Source organism: Canis lupus, chromosome 9 (genome assembly GCF_011100685.1).
Source record: "Canis lupus familiaris isolate Mischka breed German Shepherd chromosome 9, alternate assembly UU_Cfam_GSD_1.0, whole genome shotgun sequence".
Classification (NCBI taxonomy): domain Eukaryota; kingdom Metazoa; phylum Chordata; class Mammalia; order Carnivora; family Canidae; genus Canis; species Canis lupus.
In genome coordinates, this window is record NC_049230.1 from 3691419 (window position 1) to 3716373 (window position 24955).

At 55.1% G+C, this 24955-nt stretch overlaps 1 protein-coding gene across 26 annotated transcripts in view; it reads right to left on the reverse strand.

Annotated features, from left to right (window-relative positions):
* Nucleotides 1-24955, reverse strand: part of PGS1 (phosphatidylglycerophosphate synthase 1) — a 37136-nt gene that overhangs the window by 3467 nt on the left and 8714 nt on the right. For 6 of the 26 annotated variants that reach the window (XR_005364142.1, XR_005364143.1, XM_038546437.1 and 3 more), the window contains exons 3-10: nucleotides 22396-22473; nucleotides 20140-20239; nucleotides 18972-19161; nucleotides 18096-18274; nucleotides 15313-15834; nucleotides 14994-15128; nucleotides 5100-5248; nucleotides 692-821 (exon numbers count right to left, since the gene is read on the reverse strand). Coding sequence is in view for 19 of the 26 variants with exons in the window: in XM_038546437.1 (XP_038402365.1) it covers nucleotides 702-821; nucleotides 5100-5248; nucleotides 14994-15128; nucleotides 15313-15834; nucleotides 18096-18274; nucleotides 18972-19161; nucleotides 20140-20239; nucleotides 22396-22473 (1473 nt within the window). In the remaining 7 variants the exon portion in view is untranslated. Of the gene's footprint in view, nucleotides 1-691; nucleotides 822-5099; nucleotides 5249-14993; nucleotides 15129-15312; nucleotides 15835-18095; nucleotides 18275-18971; nucleotides 19162-20139; nucleotides 20240-22395; nucleotides 22474-24798; nucleotides 24843-24955 lie in introns of those variants that run through there. The other 20 variants (XR_005364144.1, XR_005364145.1, XM_038546444.1 and 17 more) reach the window with 17 other exon arrangements.

The window sequence follows — 24955 nt, forward strand, 5'->3', positions numbered from 1 at the left end:
ATCAGAGCAAACAGGTGAGAGAGTCAAAGGTGGCTGCTGAGGGGCAAGAGAGGCAGGAGACTGCTGCGGGGTCAGAGGTCTAGCATCGCCTTCCTCTACAAGTATATGTGATCTGAATAAAATTAAAAGTAATGAAAATATGGAGGGAAAACTAAAAGATGACATTAAATACAATTCTGTTTTAATGAGAGAAGCCTGGCACCAGCACCCAAGGAAGCCCCCGCCGCACACCCCGTGCTCCTACCTCAGAGCCCCCGCACCCAGGAGTCAGGAGGTGGGTCCCATCTGGGGCCCTCTGGGCGCGAGGGCAGGGTCGCTCTGGGGAGGCACCGCCTCCACTGGCAGGCGCACCCTGCCCGGCCTCCAGGCGACGGCCCAGCCAAGCAGCAGCCCAGGGCCACCCCGCTCCATGCCTCTGTGGGCCACAACTAGAGGCTCCGGGCACCCAGTGGCAGGTTCCTCCCGGGAGGGCAGTGTCCTGTCACCGAGCGTCCCTCCTGCTCGCACTGCCCTGAGCCCCCTGCTCTATGGTGCCGGCCCAAGCCGCGGTGCTGCCTCATCTACTCCAGGCCTGGAACACTTCAATGACAACCATGGTGACCCGCGAACAGAGCCCCCGGGTCCTGGGAACACCGCCCTCCCCGCTAGGACGGAAACCCCCTGACCCACACGTGGCCTCACAAGGCAGCACCTGTTCATCCTCAGAAGAAGTTCTTAATCAGCGGAGTCACCATCTTCACCCACAACTTCACCTGCCGACTCGGCTGCTCGAAGGTGGAGGAGGACACCACACCTGAGCGTAGGTAGAGCTGCTCCTGCTCCTGAGGGAGAGGAACAAACAGGCATTAGGGTCTCCCACAGCGCCAGGTGACTCAGCCCGTCCACTGGGGCACTGGGGTACAAGGTGCCAGGGTGCTGCAGTACCCAGGCCCTGGGATGCTGGGATGCCCAGTCACTGGGGTGCTTAGGATGCTGGGGCACTGAGATGCCTGGGCCCTGGGGTGTTGTGGTGCCTGGGTGCTGGGATGCCGGGGCACTGGGGTGCCTGGGTGCTGGGGTGCCTGGGTGCCCAGCTGAGGCACAAGGGAGCCAGGCAGGGGAGGCAGGCCTGCGAGCCACCCCATCAAACCTGCCCTAGCAGCAAGCTAAGAAGCTCACGTCTCTATGCTTTTAAGACCAAGATGTGCATGGAACAGGGGATGTGGAGTGGAAGTCGAGCTGGCAGAGAGAGGATTTACAAGTTCACCCTCACTAAATGAGGTCATGCAACTTAAAGACACATTCTTGAAATGAGGGAGTAGCTCTTTTCTCAAGTTGGCAAAACGTTCTGTCACAGGGTGACCCCGAGCCGCCAGACCAGGGAGCCAGGCGTTCCCATGCACTCCGCGGCTGGAGATGGGGTCACGGCTTCTTCCCAGAGACCAACTTGGCAACAGGTATCAAAGCCTCAAGAAGCTCCACTTGTAGGAATTTATCCCAGGATGAAAAGCTATGCTCTCAAGACTTCTGTGTGCTATCTATCACAGCGACATTTATAACAGGGAAAAACTGGAAACCACCTAAATGTCCACCACAACTAATTAAATAAATAAATCGGTATGACAAACCAGCCTGCACCACAAGATAATCATGTTCTAGAAAAACGACACGGAGAATACAGCCCTAATTTCATTAAGAAAGAAGAGACAAGTCATGCCCTGTCACACAGAACAAGAGGGAATCCTCAGGATGATTTCACTGATGGCTCTGAATGGAGGGACAGGCGTCTTCCAATTTTTCTTAATTTTTACAATGAATGTTTACTTTTAAAAACAAGCTTAAAAACACTCATATTCTCTTAAACTGTGCTTAGAATCTTTGAGAGGAAATACTTTTTTTAAACAAACACCCTACAAGTCCTGTGTTTCCATTTATAAGGTATTTGATGAAGAAGTCAGAAAGTGATCCCACTTGTTTCCACCACACAGGGCTGAGAGGGCGATCCCTCTCTGGATCTCTGCATCACTTTGTCCAGAAAATACCGACTATCCCACACCATTATGAAGACCCAACAGAATGGCCTGGGAAACGGCCTGGAGTGGGCCCAGGAGCACCAGAGGGGGGGGCACGGAGATGGCACCGCCCTGTCCCGCCCCAGGAGCAGGTGTGCTCTTCCCTGGGGGCAGGGACCACCCAGCAGGAACGGGGGACAGCGGACACCTGGCCTTGCAGAACACTACGGGAAGTGTCCACAGCTTTCCTGTCCAGGGCTGGGCGGCCCCAGGGCCCGGACTTCATTTCTCCTGCACAGTTTTCAGGCTCACCCCCCTGGCCACTCCGTTGGGGCCAGGGTCCACGTGGCACTTCCCAGCTGAGCGGACTCCTGGCCGCCAGCTCGAACCCTCGGGCCTCCCGATGGCAGTGGCGACGGCCTTGGTCCCCGGCTGGACGTGCCTGACAGAGGAGCCGCTGAGGGCCTAGGGGCCAAGCGTGCAGACGTCTCCACAGACTCCGCTCCAGCTTTATACTTTCAAACGAATACTCAGCCAAGATTTCAATTAAATTACCAGAAACACTTAAGGTTCCTCACAGACCCCACGACAGAGCTGGAGGGGGAAGTCAGCTGACCAAGGTTACAGTGCTGTTCAAGGGAGTCTTTCTTGGGTCACAAGTGGTAAACTGTGTTCTCTGAACAAAACCAGGAAGCTTTCAGTTTTTATTGTGTGTACTGAGTGAAGGGAGGGTCTTCGGATTCTGATAAAAATATCTCTCCATTCCCAGCGCCCAGTGCAGTACGAACAGGGCCCTATCCCGAGGAGAACGGGGCAGGGACACGGGTGGCCGGGGTTCTAGGGACTTTCTGGGCTGTGGGTGGGTTGTGTGGCTAGGCAGTCCCAGGATCAGGCACCACAGGGACACCTGGTGGGAGTGCTGGGGGGCCTGGGGGCTGCGGTCCGACAATCTAAGCATATAGGTGGAATTACCTAGAAATGCCATTTTTCATTTCCAAAGCACAAAAATCAGTATGGCTCTGAAGAATGGAAGGGCTGCACCCTTCTATAATCTAAAGCCCCTGGGATTCAGGTTTGGGAAGAAAAGGAAAATATCCCAAATATGTCATTTAGGAAAACAGCTCCTGACCGCAACTGGCCCAGCTTCTCTCCAGATCCAGGATGTGGGTTCAATCCCCATACTTGGGAAGTCGGGGAGAGCCAGTACCAGGACCCTGGGCACAGGCCTGGGGGACTTGCCCCCACAAAACCCCAATCCATGGGGAACCAGTCCTGGCCCAGTTCTCACCCACAACGCTACCGACCCCAGGGCAGGGGCTCACAGGCTGAGGCGTCTCTGCAATGGGTACAGAAATCCAGCAGACCCCACCGGGCTGCAGCCCTGACCCTCTTGCACCAGCGACTCCAACTGGAGCCTCAGCTGCAAGGCTTCCTCATTTTCTGGAAGCCTCACCGTCGCAAGAAACCTGCTGAGCAGATCAGATTCCGCGCTGGCCACCCAGAGCACAACCGCTGCCACTTCCTCTGGCCCCTGGTCGCAAAGGCCTTCCCGGCACCAAGGCCCCACCGGGCCGCTGACAGGATTCCCAGACGGCAGAAGGCAGGTCCCAGGGACAAGGCAGTTACCATGCCCTTGTCCAGCAACAAAGGCTCCCACAGTTTCGCAACAGTCATTCCCAACACTGGAGAATAAAAGCTTCACAAAGTCAACAGCCGAGGCTTCTGAGGTCTGGCCCTCGGCAGCGTTATCTGTGTTCCTGTGACTCAGGAGGGAAGCTGGCCCTTCCACGGAAAGGCCACTCTCACGCGCACAGAACGGTGTCTGTGTTTTCCGAGTCCAGCGGTGCTGCCACAGGCCACCAAACACACAGTCCCACAAAAGAACTAACCAGTTCTCAGGAACCTTCTGTTTTTCTCTAAACAGACAGTAAAATATTCCACCACCGAAGAAGGGCTGAGATAGCTGCTGCCCCAGGGAGGAAACAGGGTTCTCCCCGGCTTCTCCGGGCCGTTAGCCTGCCAGCAGTATGGGGCCCAGGGTCTCCGACCCCAGCTCCAGAAAGGGCTGCCCTCCTCACTTCCAAGTGGCTGAGAGCACAGGCCTGACCTGTGTCTTCCAAGGGGAGCAGAAGGCTCCTGGACCGGCCACCTGCGCCCGATGGCCAGTGCACCCCAACGGGCCGAGCCAGACAGAGCAGGTCAGGTTTCCACTGTGGCCCCAGTTCCCACGCTCAGGAGGACAGAAGGACAGAAGCCTTATTACAACTGCCAGCATGAGAACAATACCACAGAAACTCCAAGATGCTGCAATCCCCAAGGAAAAGGGGACCTGCTGGGCCAATCGCTATCCCCTGGGGTAGCAGGTAGGGGGGCAGGGGGAAGAGGCAGCCACAAGTTTCTGCCCATCCCACATATCCCCCACCTCCATACTCCGCAAACACACCACAAGCGGACCCTGCTGCTGGCCGGCCCCCTGCACCGTCCCCTGTGTGTTCAACCCCAAGCCAGAGCACTAGCAAGGGAGACAAGGCAGAGCGAGAGGCAGAACCCAGGTGACGCGTGCACACAACTCTACGGCTCAGCGACGTAGCAACGGGGCTGCCCACACCCATGACATTACGCTGTTCTCCACGAAGCCCCTCTGCACGGTGCTCTGGCTGCTTCCTGACGTCTGCCCCTTCCGTCTCTTTGGTCAAAGACACTGGCGCCCTAAGTGCCCATTCTGCCTCCTGGCCGGCCTTCCTGCGGAGGCTCCTGCCAGCGGCCCAGGGCCTGAGTGAGCCCAGCTTCCCCACCTCTCCCGTGGCCCTCTGAAGCTGGGGTGTTGAGGTGTGAGAGAGGAGCGCTTGCGACCCGCATAGAGGGAGTGGGGCAAGAGCAGCTGCCGCAGCAGGACAAAAGCAAAAGGGCATGCAGTTTCTAAGGGCGGGCCTGTGGGGCTCCTCTCAGGACCAGCCTTCCAGCCACCAGCAGGCTTCTGAGGACTCGGGGTCCTTCTCACTGGAGACGATGGCGGAGACAGCCCTCAGGGGACCCGGCGATGTGGGCAGGGCCGAGCACCCAGCTACCACCCACTCACCCCAGCAAATCCCACTTGTCCCAACCAACCTGGTGAAGTTGCTGCTGCAGGGCCCGGCTCTCCGTCACTATGGCGATCTGGGCCTCCAGGTCCCGGTGAACTGACCTGTACCCAAAATTAGGAGAGCCAATCAACGTGAGACAGGGCAGGCTGCTCCCTGCCAGGTACAGCCAGAGGCCTGCAGGGAAAAGGAAACGTGCAGACAGGAAATGAGCACAGCATCTGCCGAGAGCCTCTCCACACTTCATTCAACCTAAGAGAAAAGCAGCCCGCTGGGAATGAGCAGTCGGGCGCGATGCGCTGTCCGCTCAGGGAGCTGCTCGGAGGGCAGGAACCTGGGCAGCCGGCGTTCCCAGGAAGCCACCTCCTCCTGTCTTGCCCAAGCACAGCGAGAGGTGGGTTTCTCAGGGAGCCCCTGGATGCCCATGCTCAGGTTCTGCTTTCACCACCCCGTGCTAACCACAGCCCTTCCCAGAGGCTTCAGGGCCTCTGATCCCCAGCTCTTTGAACTGCCTCGGCCACATCCTGGCCACTGGAACCTGAAGCCCACCCTGGCCAGAGACTCCATGGCCCTGCCATGAGCACCAAGGGGAAAGACCCCACTGGGCTTATGGCAGCCTAGGGGACAGCAATGCTCCTACCCAAGTCTGCGGGAATACAGCTGTTGCCGGGGGGAGGTGGGTATGGAGGATACACTCCATCCTGCATCCCTTCCCACCCAGGGACATGCAGTTCTCTGTCTCGGGCTGCGGACACACCACACCCAACAGGACACTAGATGCGCGTCCCTGCTAGGGGCTCAGGGACAGCCAAAGCCAGACACGCAAAGTCCACTAGAGGCCGGTGGAGGAGAGAAGCTAAGAGGACCTGAAAGTTTCTGTCCCGCCCCAGAGAACACCATTTCCCCTTTTCTGCTAGGAAATGAGCCGGCTGACAACACAGCTGGACAAAAAGCAGGGTACAGTACAAGCAGCCATGGGATAGAGGATACTGCCCCCATCCCCCGGGATGCTGACATGTTTGTCAGGAAGGCTGCAGATGGTCTCAGAATCCTAAACTGTGCTCTGAAACAGACGCCAGGCAGGTGGTCTGCTGTGCACCCGTCCCCCCTCCTCCGAGTCCCATGGCCTGCTGGCACGGTCCAGGGCCTGTCACAGCTACTTCTTCTCCTAAACAGGCTACTCCCAAAACCTGACTTCCCAAGGACATCTGCTGCCCTGGACTTCTTTTCTCCTGCAGGAGCTCAGACTTGGGTCTGGCCTCTGTCTCTTCCTCCACACTACACCATCACTGGCACCGAGAACGCTCGGCCCAGAAAGCCCAGCCCACTGTCCGGTGCTGGAGCCGGCCTGGCTCCCCTGTGAGGCTTGCCGGCCTGCTCAGAGCCCGCCTCCTCACACCCTCCCCACCACCGCCGGTCTCTCTTCTGCCAACATGACCCTTGTAAAGGGGCCCACAGGAGCGCATGACCATCGTGAGCGAATCAACAACATGTAATACACACCAAGAAGCCTAAAATAGAAGACCATTTCCTAATTCTCACTCAGAGCAAGAGCATTTCCAAGAATACCTTGGGTAAGAGATGACGATGCTCTGCTGCCTGTTCCTGTAATGTGCTCGACCCCCCCACACACACACAGGGGCCACATCAAAGCCGCCTGCCTGCCTGCCTGCGTATGTCACTCAGCCAACTGTACCGCCCCATGGGGCCACTGTCGCGTAGGCAACCATGTGGCTCACCTTATCTTGTGTTGAGATACTAGGGGTGCGCTGGCTGGCCCCTAGCATTCTGTTCCAGATGCCCAGGGAGGTCCAGGTGGAACAGGTAAGCCTTGACTGCTTCAGTGCCGGCCCTCCGCCTCCACTAGGCTCAGCTGCTTCTGCCCCTCTTTCCACAAAGCCTGAGGCTGGGGGGGCCAGGACCAGGGGCTGACCTCCCCCAGCCTTTGAGCTTCACCACCTGCCACTGCTATTCTGACTCTCTCAATGTCACAATCAGAAAGACTCAAAAGCACTGGGGATGCTCCATGCTCCTCATGCAGCCGGCTCTCCGGAGCCCGCTCAGCTGGGAGCAGTGAGTGTGTCCAGCAGTGAGTGTGTCCCCAACACCCATGGGGCTGGCACTGGCTAAGGCTGATGTGAACCATGCCATCCAAGGCTCCTGGACCAGAGGGCAAGACTGAAAGGACCTGGAGGGCAAGACTGAAAGGACCTGGTCTTCTGAGTATCTCTTATTTCTGAAATCTGCCTAAACGTAGATCTATTACTTACAACCTAGGGGCCAGCCATGAGAGGCATGTAGCCCATCCCCGCACATACCAACAGCTCCTCGCCCCAGCTTCCAGCCTGCTTTCGTTACTGACCACTAACAAGCTTTTTTAGACCTGTTTTTCCTAATTGCCAGCCCCAAAGGAAATCCTGCTCTCACGGAATCATATCTGCGTGCTACACAAAGGTGTACCCAGATTCTATGTGTAACGAGACGAGAGCTTTTCAGTACCCACCCGCCACCATCGCCCCATTGGGAAGGCATGAGAGACACCTGTCTTTCAGCTTTCCTCTCTGGCCCTGGCTGGCCTTGGAGAGCATGTGCGAGTGAAGGGCAGCACGTATCTTGAACCTACTGGCCACCTTGGTGAGACCTGCAACTGCCCCACCACTTCCCCCTGTAGACCCATGTGGACTGGGATCTTTCTCCACATAAAGACCACAGATGTTGAAGCCACGTGGTACCCATGCCCCAGGAGATCAAGATAATGCCCCATGAACAGCCCTTCCAGGTGCAAGCTCTCTGAAGGCGGGACGTTTCTGCTGCTGGGAAAGACCTAAAGGACAGCCGGGAAACCTCCATTCAGGGAGGGACTCCCAAGGGTGCATCCCTTGCTCTGGGCCTGAGCACAGAGGCTGAGAGGCAGGCTGGGGCCTCTACACACTTCCCAGCAGGGCCATAAGCCTGTTATCAAGCCCTGACCTTTGTGCCCAACGCCTCTACCAACCTAGCACCCATAAGACTAGGAGCCACTCGGCAGAGCCACAGGAGTGACAGCACAAGAGAGGACTGGCCGTGGGCAGCCCTCAGCCCAAGGGAGCACGCTGGGGTACACAGATGACTGGACGGAATCCCAAGACTTCTGCGGGCTCCCAGCTCTTCAATGAGAGCCCTCACTCCCTCACCCTGGGCCTCCTCTCCTGCTCTGCCCACACCTACACTACAGTCCCTTTTCCACACGGTCCAGCGCTGTGCATGAGCAAACCAGGTGGCCCCAGGGCTCTCACAGCGCTCCCTCGCCAGGCCTCTGACCTTTCCCATGGGCCCGGCCACCTCCAGGCCTTACTCCCTCCCGACCTGCCCCCCTCACTCCTCCTCATGCCCAGCAGTCTCAGGGCCTCATATTCCTGTTCTCTCCACCTGAACCCTCCAGCCAGGGTCTGTGCTTGGTGAATGTCCCCTCTGCAGACAGGTCTTCCCAACCCGCCACCTAACCCCCAGATCCGGCCCAGATCCCTCCTCCTGCTATGGTCATAACCCGTTCCATCACCTGACATTTTATTATAATATATTCATCTACGGATGCCTGGGTGGCTCAGCAGTTGAGCATCTGCCTTCGAGGAGACTGCATCTCCTTCTGCCTGTGTCTCTGCCTCTGTGTCTCTCATGAATAAATAAAATCTTAAAAAAAAAAAAAAGACAGATTCATCTGTACGTATCTGCTTCCTATTAAACTAGACAGATGCCTGGAGAGGGCAGGTCCCCAATGATGGATTCCCAGCACCCTGAATCCTGCCTGGCACACAGTGGACACTCAATAAATACTTGTTTGAACGAGTAAATGAGGCTAATTGTGCATCTTCCAACATATGATGACGAAATTAAGTATAAAAACCTCTGAGTTCTAAAGCAGGTGCTCCAGACCGTTTCTGGTGAGAGGCTGTCCCTGAGGCTCTCTTCAAGAAAAATGTCATCTGGGCAGCCCGGGTGGCTCCGTGGTTTGGCGCCGCCTTCAGCCCAGGGCCTGATCCTGGAGACCCGGGATGGAGTCCCACATGGGGCTCCCTGCCTGGAGCCTGCTTCTCCCTCTGCCTGTGTCTCTGCCTCTCTCTGTGTGTCTCTCATGAATGAATGAATGAATGAATGAATGAATGAATGAATAAATAAATAAATAAATAAGTCTTTTTAAAAAAAAGGAAAGAAAGAAAAATGTCATCTTACACCCTCTCCTTCACTTCCACCACGATATTCTGCAATAAACTTCAGAGGACTCTCAGACCCTACAAAAATCTAAGGGGACAAGAAGACACCACAGTCGTGACCTCAGAGGGCTAAGCAGTCACCTGTTACACTCCAGACCACTTCAAGAGGCCGGGAGACCAGGCCCCCCCCTACCCCGAGCAGAGTGGTCCATGCCCCAGTGCACACCTGCCAGCACCCCACTGAGGCACGCGTGCCGGAGACACACAGGGCGGAGTCGCCCCAGCTCGCACTGCAAGCTCACCTTTGGGCACCAGGCCAAGCCGCCTGTCGGGAAAGCAGTAAAAATAGTGACAATTCTCACAATCATTAACAGATTCCTCTGTCAGCAGGAGCCAGAAATCTCTTAATCCAATGGCCTACCCCACCCTAGCCACACACATTGTACTGGCACTGCTACGGTACTGCACCCAGAGGAAAGGCAAGTCTACATCCCAAAGCTTCTCTTCTTTTCTTTTTTTCTTTTCTTTTCAATTTTACTTATTCATGAGAGATACAGAGAGAAAAGCAGAGACACAGGCAGAGGGAGAAGCAGGCTCCCGGGGGGAAACAGATACGGGACTCGACCCCCAGACCCAGGATCAGGACCTGAGCCACCCAGGCATCCCTCAAAGCTCATTTTCTGATTCTCCTCCGAGATACCCCCAACTTGGATGTGGCCCCTGCCCAAAGGGGCTGCTGGGTGGGCTGGGGCCAGGCTCCCAGCAAGAAGTCCCATGACAGCACCAGCAGCAAGGCTCAGGCCCACTCCTGTCTGGGGAGTAGACACAAACATCCTCCCGCTCAGGCTCCCCTGGGGCTGCCACCTCCTCGAGCCCTAGAGATGCTGGTTGGTTGGCACATGGCCAATGCAGGGCTTACAATCTCTGACAACCACTCTGCACCTGGCCCTCGAGCCCTGCTCTCCACTCTATAGCAACTGAGATGTCCTCTAGTAGGTGGATGGATGACCAAGCTGTGGTCCAGACAACAGTATGTTACTCAGCACCACCAAAAGACATAAGGGTTAAGGACCCTAAACACGAGGTGCCTGGGGGGCTCAAGTCAGGTGGGCAGCTGGCTCTTGGTTTCGGCTCAGGTTGTGATGTTGGGGTTGTGGGATTGAGCCCTGTGTCGGACTCTGTACTCAAAGCAGAGTCTGCTTCTCCCTCCCCCTCTGCCTTTCCCCTCACTCTCTCTCTCAAATAAGTCTTTATTTAAAAAAAAAAAAAAACTTAAATGCACATAACTAAGCATAAGAAGCTAGTCTGAAGAGGATACAGATGGTGTGAGTCCAGCTGCAGGACATTCTAGAAAAGGTGAAGGGATGAAGACAGTAAAGGGACTGGTGGCTGCAGGGGTGGGAGGGGGATGGACAGGAAGCCCAGAGGCTGTTCAGGGCAATGAAAGCCTCCATGTGACACCATGATGACAGATACAGGTCCTCACTCGCATGAACCCATGAATACAGAACACCAGGATGACCCCTGACACAATGTGGACTCTGGAGGATGACAGTGTGTCAATGCCGGATCATCGCTTCTGAAAGCGCGCCCTCTGGGGCCAGATGCTGACAGTAGAGGAGGCTGGGAGAGAATGGCGCAAGGCAGCTGGGAAATCTCTGGAGCTTCCTCTCAGCTTTGCTCTGAACCCAAAATGCTCTAAAGAAATTGAGTATTTTAGGGATCCCTGGGTGGCGCAGCAGTTTGGCGCCTGCCTTTGGCCCAGGGCGCGATCCTGGGGATCCAGGATTGAATCCCACGTCGGGCTTCCGGTGCATGGAGCCTGCTTCTCCCTCTGCCTGTGTCTCTGCCTCTCTCTCTCTGTGTGACTATCATAAATAAATAAAAATTTAAAAAAAAAAAAAAAAAAAGAAATTGAGTATTTTAAAAATACATACATAAAATAAATGAGAAAATACAAACTTTCACTTAAAAGGGAAAATATAACTACACAAGCTGTGAGGTGCTGTGCTAGGCACCAAATGCCTACACAATAATGAAAGCATAGTTGGGGAAAAATACGGACACCCAGCACCGAACTCAGGTGACCGTTCTGCAGCATTACAGGTGCTTCCAGCTCTCAGAGCCTTGCTGCACCCCACCTACCAGGGAAGGAGCGAGGGCCAGGCCACAGGCAACTGCCCAGGCATGAACCCGCACAGCTGCCGGTGGACTCTTGTCTGACGTGGATGCCCAGCCGCCTCTCCAGAGGCCAAGAAGACGCAGCTAGGACCTCCAACTGTAGCAGAGTCCTTAAGGGACCCCCAGGGGGGTGGGGGGAACGGGAACAAAACCACAGGTGACAAGGACATCTCTCCTCACCGAGAAATGCAAGACCTCCATGGGCCCACCTAGCAGCACCCACCCCACGGCCCCTGGGATGCCTCCCCTCGGCTCTCGGCCACTTCACAGAAAGCCCAACAGAATGTATGTCAGGTCACTGTGCTCTCCTGAAGGCGAACCACTGCCATCGCCCTGTCTTACATGGAGGTTGGACCAGGTCCTTACACATTTGCCAAAGGTAAATTTGGCCTGAGAATTAGGCTTAAAGAATCCAAGTCTGGTGGCGTCACCAGCACGACACATGTACACAGGGCCTCTCCGCATTCTGAATAGGTGGTCTTTGCAAAAAAAACCCAAAAAAATGAATGGACCACATTGCAAAAGTCTCTAGAGTAGGTCTTTAAATAGTGGATGATATTGCTGGTACTTCGAAGCAATATTAACATGACGTATACTCAAGTCTGCTAAGGATGCTAAGGAATCAGCAAAGCAGAGCATCTGGGTGGCTCAGTCGGTGAAGTGTCTGCCTTCAGCTCAGGTCAAGATCCCAGGGTCCTGGGATGGAGCCCCGCATTGGGCTCCCCGCTCAGCAAGGAGCCTGCTTCTCCCTCTCCCTCTGCCCGACTCGTGCTCTCTCAAAAAAAAAAAAAAAAAAAACACCAAGGAATCCGCAGTTTGCCAGTGAGACACCTCTACTCGGTAGCCCACCGAATACAGTGAGCACTGCTTCCACAAGTCACCTCCGGTCTTTCCAACGAGGCATCTCTACAACTGCTTGATATCCTCCAGCCGGGATAAGCTGGAAAGGACTGAAGGACACACCCCAGTGCTTGGAGCCTTCTGCCATTGGACTGAGCTGCTATCCACTGGCACCTACTGACCGCTGAGGTCACCTCCACGAGGAGGATGCGCCCCAAGCCAACACTGTTAGCTTCCCACAGGCAGGGACCAGGCAGTGTTCCTGCATCACTTCACTCACAGGGCCACAGCAGGTGCAAGAGTCCCCCCTGCCTGACTCCTGGGGGGTGGGGGGACAGTACTGTCAGAGCCACAAAGATGTGGACACCATGAACATGGGCTCCTGGCTCACCGTCCTCACCAAGGGTTCACGGGAGCACAGAGCGGAGATCAGCCAGGCCTGCCCTGCAGGAGCCTGAGTAAGACTATCAGGCTATGGGCTACTTGGCCACAGGCAGGCATAAACAGACACCATCTGTACCCAGCACGGGCCTTGCAGAGAGCCTCAGTAAACCCAGCCACCCACCCCTGCCACCACCTGGGCTGCTCGCTCCTCTCATAGGCTGCTCTGGGGACAATGAGCATGCAGGAATGAACCAGAAAAGGGGGCCGACTTAAGGACCCCCTACACTGATCACAATAACAGGAAAGGACCCTGGCCGCTGACCTCAATACCGAGTGATCTCTGACCTCGGACCCCTGGCCTTCAGGTTAGGCTCCTCTGCCCACGTACCCCATCCCCTCTTTCTTGCGCACTCGCACTCTCACACTCACAGGCACACGTGCCCTGGGATTCCTGACCTTCCCCACTAATCCAGTGCTCCCGGAGTGCAAGGCCCCACCCGGGGTGGGGCAGAAGCATGCCTGTCCGGGAAAAGGCGAGCCACACTGGAAAAGCCGGTTGTGTGTTTCTGTTTCAACGGTAAAGGGGGGGGGGGGTCACTGCTCATTTATCAGTGCTGCTTGGTTCAGGGAATCAGGGAAATAACCCACAGCCCAGTCAGAACCACCAGACCACACTGAGCTGGGGAGCCCGAAGTGCCACAGAACAGACGAGGAGGGAGTGCTGTCAAGGCATCGCCTGCACAGCTCCCCAGGCACACACGTCCCCTCTGAGAATCAAAGCTCCTCCTGCTTTCCAGGTCAGTCTTCAATACTCCATGCTTGGGCACCGTGGCTATTCTCACAAGGAACAAAACCAATCCTGAAATATTTTCCACACCTCCTTGCTGGCTAGCCCTACCTGCCTGAGGCATCTGACCACCTGCCTGGCTCAGCCCTAGAACACAATGCCACCTGTCCTAGCAGGAACAGGCATGTGAGCCTCCTAGCAGGAAGCGGGAACCACCACCCTAGAGACCAGAAGGGCTATCCTTCGGAGATGTGAGAGTGATTCTTAAGGCATCAGAAACTCCTGGAGAGGGATCCCTGGGTGGTGCAGAGGTTTAGCGCCTGCCTTTGGCCCAGGGTGTGATCCTGGAGACCCGGGATTGAATCCCACATCGGGCTCCTGGTGCATGGAGCCTGCTTCTCCCTCTGCCTATGTCTCTGCCTCTCTCTCTCTCTCTCTCTCTCTCTGTGACTATCATAAATAAATAAAAATTAAAAAGAAAAAAAAAAAACTCCTGGAGAGTTTAAACACACACACACACACACACACACACGTTGCGGGGACCTAGGTGGCTCAGGTTGTCAACTGTCTTCCTTCAGCTCAGGTTATGATCCCGGGGTCCTGGGATTGAGGGGGCCCCCCCTACACCACCGCATTGCTTTGGCTCCCTGCTCAGCAGGGAGTCTGCTTATCCCTCTTCCTCTGCCTGCCGCTCCCACTGTTTGTGCTCTGTGTCTCAAACAAATACACAAAATCTTAAAAAAACCTATATACATACACCACATTGGATTAATCCCCAGAGAGCTGGATTCAAGAGACCTAAGGCAGTCTGGGCTTTAGTATTTCTTTTAACATATCCCCAGGTGAAAATCACTGATGTAAGAAAAAAAAGAGTTCCACCCACCCAATGATTCCAAAATGACCTCAAATCTACACAACGCAGCTAAGTGGCCATGGCTGTCTACAGCCTGGACTTCCAGGCAAAGACCAGAGACCAGAGTAACCCCATCCCCTCCTCCATCAGCCCTTCCGCAAGACTCCAGGACCAGCACGGGAGTCAAACAGACCTCTGACCACCAAAGAGAAACCCAGAAAAACCACACATGTCACTTATGGCCAGGGGCTCTCTGCGTTTGTCACTCTTCTTCAGACACAGGACTAAGTATCTGGTCGTGTGGCCCCTGAAGCATCGGAAGGAATAACTCCACCCCAGAGGCAGGTGCCCTTAACACATCAAGCAGCAGGGATAATCCCTCTGCTGAGCACAAGGTTTGAAACCCGATTATCCCTAAGACCACGGACCTGGGATTATGGCACGTGTGAGCTGACCCAGGAATGCACACCAATGCCTGCGGAGGATCATAATCCACACACAGTTCAGACCATGACCCACGTATGGGCAGTGCTGTGTCGCTCAGAATGGAAAGGACACGGCCTCAACTTCCTCAGCTATGGGGAATAAGTGGGGAATTCACATCAAGCAGAAAGAACCACAGTGGGGATGGAAAGACTGAAAAACCATTTAATACCAAATAAATAATTCTCAGGGACAGGAACATACCCTCTGTCCCTGAGAAGGTCACAGCCAATGTGGGAGAAACTGATGACCAGGGAAGGTGACCGCACGCACCTCCTCCCACCCGCAGAAGTTCCACGTGCTTCCTGAAACAGCCACCCAGGTCATCGGCATGAAGTTCTGCGAGCGGAAGAGAGAAAACTCTGCAGAACTCAAATGCTCCCGATTGGGAGGCTGTGGCATGTGTGCAAGGCTGCCAGGAGGACAAGATGGGAGGAAGGCCCAGCACAGACAGGTGAAGCAGGATTGGGGATGACCCCCCAGGCTGCCCCCGCACCCTGAGCCCCAGCCGGCCACCGCGTACCTTTGGCATGGAATGTCCAGCCCCTCCGCCAGTACTCCTGCAGCTGGACCCGCTCCTGCTGGCCCAGGCTGCACACCTCCCTGTAGAACTGCCGCTCAATGTGCACATAGGCGGCTGGGATGGCCCCCGCCACCCCCTTGGCCCCGAAGAAGCCGTTCACCTCTGGGGAGGCCAGCAGGATCTGGTACTCAGCCCGCGTGCCCAAGACCAGGTCCATGTAGGCCTGGGTCAGATTGAAGTAGCCAGTGGTGAGGTAGATCTTGGCGCCCCGCTCAGCCTCTGTCAGCAGGGTCTCAGTGACAATCTCGTCAATCTGGATCTCAAAGGGCTTCATCTGGATCAACGGGTAAATCCAGGTATCGGGGGCTGGTCTCCGGTCCCCAGCAGCTGCCGCGTCCTCCTGAGTCAAAAGGGAGTCGCCATGGAAGGTCTGGGCGTGCAACACTTGCTGGCGGGCCCGAGCTGAGTTTATCACATCCATAACCCTCTTGTTGGCCGCCCTGCAGTACGCGGCCCGGTCACCTGCAGGGACACACAGGAGGAAAAGGTGAAGGAGCAAAGTGGGGGCTCTGGGCTCCTGCCTGGCACAGGGACACGGCACGAGACAGGCCAGTGCAGATGCCCCCACCTGACCATCTACCCACAGGCTTCGATTGAGCACAGACCCCCGGCCCCAAGAGAGGCTCCTCCTCAGGTATCATCGTCCAGGGAAAGGTCATAAAGAACCTGCCGCCAAGGAACGTGAAAAGGCCCCTACCAGTTCCACTTACAAAAAATTATTTTTTTTTTTTTTTTTTTACAATTTTGTTAAGTCATCTCCACACCCAACATGGAGCTCGAACTCACGACCTTGAGATCAAGAGTCGCATGCTCTACCAACAGAGCCAGCCGGGTGCCCCTATAAAAAGTTCAAAAAACACTGGGCAGCCCGGGTGGCTCAGCGGTTTAGTGCCGCCTTCAGCCCAGGGCCTGATCCTAGAGACCAGGGATCGAGTCCCAAGTCAGGATCCCTGCATGGAACCTGCTTCTCTCTGCCTGCGTCTCTGCCCCTTTCTCTCTCTCTCTCTCTCTCTCTCACTCTCTCTCCCTGTGTCTCTCATGAATAAATAAATAAAATCTTAAAAAAAAAAAAAAAGAAGTTCAAAAAACAGACCAGACTACTTGAAGGTGACAGAAATCAAGGGAGCGGGACCTTGGGGCACAGCACCTGAGAGGGGACTGGAGGGGGCTTCCAGGAGCCGGCCCATCATGCACACACATGTGGACTGCACACCTGAGGCTGGTGTTCAGCATGCACACTGCACTTCAGTGAGATAGGCTAACAATAAAGGAACGTGTGAGTGAGTGAATGCGAGCATGGGCAAAACCATGGGCTGAGCAAGTGCCACACAGTGGGATCGTGGGAGCAGGGTCCCCAAGGTGGGGTGCATGGACAGGCAAGCTGGGGTGGGTGGCTGTCTCAACACACTGGACGGACGAGAACTGAGCATAAATGCTGTCACTGAACACTAACAAGCCAGCATCCAACTGAGAAGAGAAGATAAAACCCAAATGCAGTGCAAACAGGGAGCAGGTTAAGAGCAGCAGTTTGCAGGGTGACAACGATGGGAGACCAAGAACATCCGCAATTGCCCAGAGCTGGCCCTCTGGAGGAAATAGCAAGCCTTGGGAAAGGCTGAGCCAGAGTCAGAGAGGAACAGGGCAGGACACGTTCATGGCCGGGGACAGGGCCACACCTGAGTGTCTCTGGGGATGGGCTCTGGGACAAGGAGAGCCCTCCCTCCCTGACAGCAGCACCCACGGGGGAGGGAGCAGCCTCCAGCCACACCATGTCTCAGGCTATCCTTCCGAGGGTCTCGAGTGTCCCCTGCATCCCTCCGTTTGCTCCTTCTGAGTTGCCCGGCTCCCCTGAGCATATCTATGTGGGCCCAGGCGCCCTCACCTGCCCCCCAAGCAAAATGACTCATAACGTTCCCAGAACGTGGGGCCCTCTTCTCCACACATTCATGCCTGGCCTATAAAGTTAGACAAGGGTCGGCCAGTGTTTCTGGTATGGGCCAGATATTAAGTATTTCAGGCTTTGTGAGCCAAAGGGCAAAATTGAGAATTATACATAGGTACTCATACAAGAGAAAACAAATTTCCATGAATTTTTTATTGATAAAAATTCAAAATATCATAATAATAACTGAGCATCCAGGCTGGCAGCAGGCAAAGCAGACACCCAGATCACAGACTGGTTCCAGGGCCCGCGCTCCCTGCACCCAGGACAGGGGCTCTTCTCCTTATAAGGTCAGGCTTTACCCCTCCCCACATTGCTGACACTGTTGCAAATTCAGCAGTGGGCCTTCCCAAAGGCCACCAGGAAGCCACAGGAATCAGAGGAATGCAAATGCCCCCAGGAACACTAGCTGCCAGGGTCTGCCTGTTTCCAGGGAGCAGAGCTGAGGGCTCTCCCATTTCACTTTCCAGGCAGGAGGCCACAGACCTCAGTGGAGCTGAGAGCCACAGAGCCCTGGGGCTCCCCACTGGGGAACTGGCCCCGGGGAGGCCAGTTAGCAGGCTGCTTCCTGTAAGTGCAGGGCAGGCCCCTGGCTCCCTCCCCCAGGCACAGGCCAAAGCCCACACTCCCACCTTCCCCGGACCCACAGAGCATGCCTGGTAGCCAGTGAGTCACTTCTGTCTGGCCTCAGACAGAGGCTGGGCTCCTAGAGGGGCACTCTCCTCAGCCCTCACCTCCACCCCCCACAGGCTGGGGAGGGCAGCAGGGCTCAGGACCCTACCTTTGTAAGGATGCACCATCCCCTCCACCACCTGCACTGTGTCATCCCCCTGCAACTGCAGGGATACATCCCCCACTGCGTCCACCAGCTCCGTGAAGAAGTCTGCAATCTCGGGACAGTCCTGCAAGAACACGTAGCGGTCCTGGCGGTTGGTGAAGTAGGAGTCGCTCAGGTTCGCACTGCGGGAGGGGGTGGGAAAGAGGTGGGTGAGGACTCAGGCAGGAGAGCAGGCAACAGTGGCTGCAGGGGAGCCAGTGGGATCAGGGCAGTGACGAACACGTAGGACCCCACAGGGCAGCCGCCCCTGAGCATGGCCACTTGCACAAGAGTGGCATGAGGGGACAACAGCGAGGAAGCCACGGAGTCTCGATGCTGAGGCGACAGCTGATAGAAGAGGGACCCTCACAAAGCCAACTACCCGCCACCAGGGCTGAGCCCAGTGCCCAGGTTTCAGAATCAAAAGGACCCAGGCGGCCATCCTGGCTCTGCGGTTCATTTCTTCTGTGTTCCTGGCTCTGCCCAATGAAGTCACTCATCCTCTCTAGTCTCTCGTGTATGAAGTAGGGAAAACACCACACGGGTCTCTGTGAGGATCAAACACAGCAGCACATGTGGGCACAGAGGACTGGCTAGCACCCAGGAAGTGCTCAGGAAGCCAGGGCCCCCTTCTGACCACCCTCGATGGGCTGCCAGCAGCCACGGCGGAGGAGGGTGTCGTGGAAGACACTGAGGCAGTAGTGTGACCGACCACCAGACTACAAACATGTGCCCACGTTCCTGAGGCCTGAGGTGACCGATTTCCCCTTCTCTGTGTCCTGCTAACTTCCACCCTGGCCGAATTGAAGGGAGGTCCTTGATGGAAGGCAGCCGACTCACCCACTCAAGATGATATTGTTGTCAAAGAGGTACACTTTAATGTGCTGCAGGCCAATGGTCTCATTGAAGCGCTCAGGGATCAGGAGCCGGAGGAGACCACGGAGGTTAGGAGTGTGGAAGAGAGAGACGCGGACCTGTTCTGGAAACCTCTGTAACAGCGGGAGCAGCATTGTGCGGGAGTTCTTCCTACCTAAATACGTGGGCGAGCGGAAGAGAAAGGACAGGCTATTCACACCAGGAAAGATACCCAGCCCCGCAGGGGAGGAACTGCCTACCAGGGCCCACGTTTGCCTGTGCCGCCCATGAAATGGCCAGAATGCCTACACACAGACAGCACTCAGTAAATATTTGCTAAACCAATGAATCCAAGACACAACCTGCCCACTGGCCACTCTCCATGGGCTGGGCATGCCACTATTCTGTCTGGCACCATCACAGGCCGGAGGACCTCAGACCAAATTCTGCTCTGGACACTGCCGCATCTCAGAACAAGACTGGAGTGGGTGGAGCTGCAGACATCTGCTATTCTAGTAGCCGGCACCCAATCATTCTCCTGTTGGGAACTATACCCCCATCTCCTCCTAGGGGTTCCACCCTCCTCTGCCCTTGGCATTCCTACCCTGGGTAATGATGGCTCTACCCACACAGAACCCTCGCCCCGCTCCATGAGAAGGCACCCAGGCTTGGGCTGGGCTGGTCAGCACACGCACAGCCCCTGGTGCGTGGCCCACAGCAGGCCACTCTGGGAGCTCCAGTCTGAACCCTCAGGAAGCAGGCTCTCTTCCGATGGACACAATGTCATGGGTAGCCAGGCCCGGGGCTGCCAAGGCCACCATGCGGAGCCTGAAAATAAAGCCAGCCCAAAGAAGGAGGGCCAGCAGATGGGTCCTGGTGACTGGCCAAACCCCCAAATCTTGACCCGCCCAAAGCAGGTCAGTCATAGGAGTTGAAAACAGTCCCTTTAGCCTAAGTTGTTTTTCTTTGGGCTTCCAGTCACTTCCAGCTACAGAAGGAATGCTGCCGGACAACCAGGACAACCAGGCTGTCTGGGCCGTCTTCAAACAGCCTTGCCTCTGCCTGGGGCGGGGGCGGGGGGTGGCAAGAGTGTCACTCCTGAAACAGGGCTCTGAAAGGGGAAATGTTGGGGCAGAGGGTGCACCAGACCCACCTCTTGAGCCCCGTGTGAAGTCCAAGAGGATGGACACCTTGAGGTCTGAAGGGAACTTGGCTTGGAGTGACTTTTCCAGAGTGTTTTCCAGACAATCTACCTATCAAGGAAAGAATCCCAAAGAACAGAAGTATAAGATCCAAAAAGATGATTACATATTAAAAAAAGGATCGAGGGGCACCTGGGTGGCTCAGTCCGACTCTTGGTTGTCGCCTCAGGTCTTGATCTCAGGGTTGTGAATTCAAGCCCCACATCGAGGGCAGCCCTGGTAGCACAGCAGTTTGGCGCCTGCCTTCGGCCCAGGGTGTGATCCTGGAAACCCAGGATCGAGTCCCACATCGGGCTCCCTGCGTGGAGCCTGCTTCTCCCTCTGCCTGTGTCTGTGCCTCTCTCTCTGTGTCTCTCTCATGAATAAATAAAGAAGATCTTTAAAAAAAAAAAAAAAAAAAAAAAGCCCCACATGGAGCACCACACTGGGTGTGGAGCCTACTTTTTTTTTTTTTTTTTAATTTTTATTTATTTATGATAGAGAGAGAGAGGGAGGCAGAGACACAGGCAGAGGGAGAAGCAGGCTCCATGCACCGGGAGCCCAATGTGGGATTCGATCCCGGGTCTCCGGGATCACGCCCTGGGCCAAAGGCAGGCGCCAAACTGCTGCGCCACCCAGGCATCCCTTTTTTTTTTTTTTTTTTTTAATTTTTATTTATTTATGATAGTTACAGAGAGAGAGAGGGAGGCAGAGACACAGGCAGAGGGAGAAGCATGGAACCTACTTTAACAACAAAAAAGGATCAACTTGCCAGGTAATGCACACCCGGCCCCCCCCACATCATCTTGGAACACACATCCGCACCATGAGTGCTCAAGAGTCAACACCAGGAGACTCCTTCATCTGAGACCAGTAAAAGGAACCAGAAGGTACCGCTGGCACCCTTGTCCAGCCGGGCCTCTCAGAACAGAGGGTCTGTGGGTCAGATATGCTGCCGAAGCAGTCCGGAGCTTGCCACCTTTGGAAAAACTCTAAGACACCAGCTCTCACACGTTTCAACAGAAAATCCCCACAGACACACAGCAAACAGTGCCTACACACGGACAGCACTCAGTAAATATTTGCTGAACCAATGAATCTAAGACACAACCTGCCCACTGGCCACTCTCCATGGACTGGACAGGACATTGTTCTCTCAGAAGAACAAACAGGCTTCCCGAGCTTGTAGCTAAAAGCATGTCCTGAAGACAGAGGGAGACCTCCCTCTCAGGGAGGGAGAGGAAAGGACAGAAGTGCTTCTGCTGACCCACCCCACCCCCCATTCTCTGCACCCAATCCCTAGTATTTCCCAGCTCCAACCTGTGGGTTTCCAGGCAAGGATGAACCCAGAGAAAACTGTGGGTGCCAGACTCATTTCACAGCCTCAGAGCAGAAAGCCATCCCAAGATGCAGACAACAGAACGGTCTCGCCCACACTCACGTTAAGTCAGCCCATAGACTATGCCCCCGCACCACAATGTGTGCTGGACTCACGCCCCAAGAAGCATGTCCTGTGCAAAAACGGTGGTTTTTGGCACTTCCCACCCTCCCCCCTCCAATCTCACTGCAGGTGATAAGTGTAGCGTGACAACAAGTGCAGGTGGAACAAGAAGGGCCACAGACCTGGCACCTGACCCCAGCCCGACCTGTGCTTCGGTTCGTTTGCCTAGCACAAGGTTGGAAAATCTTTTCTGCAAAGGGCCAGACAGTAAATATTCTGGGCCTTGTGGGCCAGACAGTCTGTCACAACTACTCAGTTCTGCCACTGTAGCAAAACAGCAGCTACAGACAATATGTGTGTGAGTGAGCATAGCTGCGTTCCAATAAAGTTTTACTTACGGACAAGGAATCTGAATTTCACGTGCTTTTCCTGCATCACAAATATTCTCCTCCTTTTGATTTTTTTTCTAGTCATTTGAAAATGCAAAAACTATTCTTAACCCACAGGCAATACAAAAACAGGCAATGGGCTGTAGTTTGCTGAGCCCTGGACCAGCAGACAGAGCAGCCTAGGAACCCCTGTGTAGGGTGGGGAAGACATGCAAGCGAGGATTAGCCCTCCCCGAACCCTTCACTGGCCCTCCTGACATGGCCAACAACAACCAGCAGCTGGCTGAGAGGCGAAGGCCAAGAAAAGGCAGCTCAACCTCAACTCCACAGCACCACGCAGTCAGGGGGTTCAGGGTGATTCACTGCTGCCTTGGGGACCATCCCACCTCAAACCTTACCAGTTCCTGTTCCAAAGGACCTGTCCCCAGATAGAGAGATGCCATCACCACCCGTCTCTTGGCCACTTTGATCTGGCCCTGAAAGAGGAAAACAAGTCAGTCATCGCTTCCACAGCTACTGAGAAAATCAAACAAGTAACGCCTCGGACTGAACTATCCTACACCTTCTCCAACTGGTATAAGAATTGAGCCCAAACGCTAATGGTGCCCTCCCAAATAATGACCCATAATCCTGATAAAATCCTCCCCCTGGGGTACCTGGGTAGTTCAGTGGCTGTCTGCCTTCGGCTCAAGTCGTGATCCCAGGGTCCTGGGATCGAGTCCTGTATCGGGCTCCCCATGGGGAGCCTGCTTCTCCTTCTGCCTATGTCTCTGCCTCTCTCCGTGTCTCTCATGAATAAATGAATAAAATCTTTTTAAAAGCTAAATAAACAAATAATAAAATCCTCCCCCTTAAAGACAAGACCTAACCGCACGAGACATGATGCAGCCATCAAAAGAATGAAGGAGGTCTGACAGCGACCTGACGTCATGTCCACAATGTACTGTGATGAAAGCTGGAGTCACCCAGAGTGCAGACCATGGCCCGTTCACTGCCCCGGGGGCATGTACGGCACATGCAGGGCACAAGCCGCCAAGAGCGGTCCCTGATGGGCAGGGGAGGGGAGTGGGGGTGCCAAACTGCACCTCACGGCACTCCTGTCCGCACCTGCATGGCTGGGTCTCACAATGAGCAGGCACTGAAGCACAGACCAGGCCCCAGGCACCAAGACAAAACAGATCAGTGCTCAAAGACCACAGTGTCAAGAGGCCGAGTGCTGTGTGCAGACCTGCTCCCCAGTGTGGAACAATCACCCCCCTCCAGAGCTCGAAGCACCCTGCCCAGAGGGGCTGCCAGGGGCAGAAAGATGGGCGGCTTTGTCAAAGGTCTCGCTCTGGAAGGAGACGCAGAAGGACCAGGCCTCGTGGGAGGCAGGAAACAGGGCACACACACACACCTGCTTTCCCACCAGGCAGGGACGCAGCACCCACAGCCTGTGGGGCCTGCCCAGAAACACGGGCACAGGGCCTGCACACACAGAAAGCACAAGACAATTTCCCAAGTTCGCCTTCTCCTCTGTCTTGTTATTTGGGAAGAGGATGCCTGCAGGGAACACGATTACACAGAGCAAACGATGACTCAGGAACAGGCACCTCGGCTCAGGTGCTAGAATGAGGGCTCGCAGGCTGGGCAGGCGGCAGGCTGCGCTCCCCTCTCAGGGAACGAGGCCGCTCCGTGGGCCCAGGGAAGAGACACATCCCATTCGGCACAATCCCTGCATCAGAGACTCATTCAAAGGGCGTGAGAAAAGGGCTTCCTCCCAGCCTGCTGGGCCAAGCCCCGGGGCCCTTCCTGTCGTCCAGGGCCCCACCCGGGCAGGTGCACAGCCAGGGGATGGCCACGCGGAGACTCAGCCAGTCATTCACCCAGGCCTGACTAGAACACGAAGAACTGCCTCTGCAAAACCTGTTTCTTCAAGCCAAACAGATAACCAAGAAGGAGCAAAGAGCAAACCACCTTAACATCAGTTCTCCACAAAAAGGACACACAGGACTACGAGCAGCACAGGGAAGTCAGGGGACAGACGTACACAGACACACACGCACACAAGCAAATTGCATTCTGGAAGGAGCTCGTCAGAAATAAAGCTAAGTGTGGATCCACAGAACAACAGGGCAAAAGGAGAATGTGCTATTATTCAAATCAAGCACAGTTCATTCTACAGAAAAATTAATTTCTACATTTACTTCCTATTATCTACCACCATTCCACCTGCCTGACCTCATCATATTTTAATTCTAACATCACCACTAACCCAGAGAGTTCACGTTAATAAAAACTGATCAGCTTCACAATATCCCAATTAGCAGTTTTAACTCAAATAACTAGATGGGACACGAACACCTGAGTACTCAAAGCTCAGCCCCCCCAAATGCAAAGGTTAGCATCTCCACCAGGACAGAGAAGGCACAAACCTTAGACAGTCACAGGAAAGAACAGGGATCAAAAGGCCTAAAACGAGGTGTCCAAATTTTCCAGTGATCTGTAAAGTCACTTTACCGAACAAGAGAATTCCAGCCACTTCCTACATATCAAATCTCTTCCGGGGGTCAGCTGGGTCTTCATTCCCCGTACGTCCAGCCTACCAAGATGACAGCACTGTGTTCTGGTGATGTTTGCAGGGGCAGGAGGGGCCTATCATGCCGTGACTAGAATAGGTTCCTTTCTTCCCAGATATCGTTAGCAAGGACACCCACACGCCCTCACCAGCCTCCCTTCTGATGAAACCGAGGGAACGAACCTGGGGTAAGAATCAAAATCTGGGACCTGCCCCTCACTGCCCACACACTGAGCTACTCTACCTGAGACGTTAGACACGCAGGGGAGCCTCAGATGACGGCACAACTCAAGCATTTGTAAGGCTGAAAACCTAACAGGGAGAAGAACCCACACCAATGAGCCGAGCAGCTATCAGAAACTTCCAGAACAGAAGGCACTTCTGCTCAGGACTCACCCAAC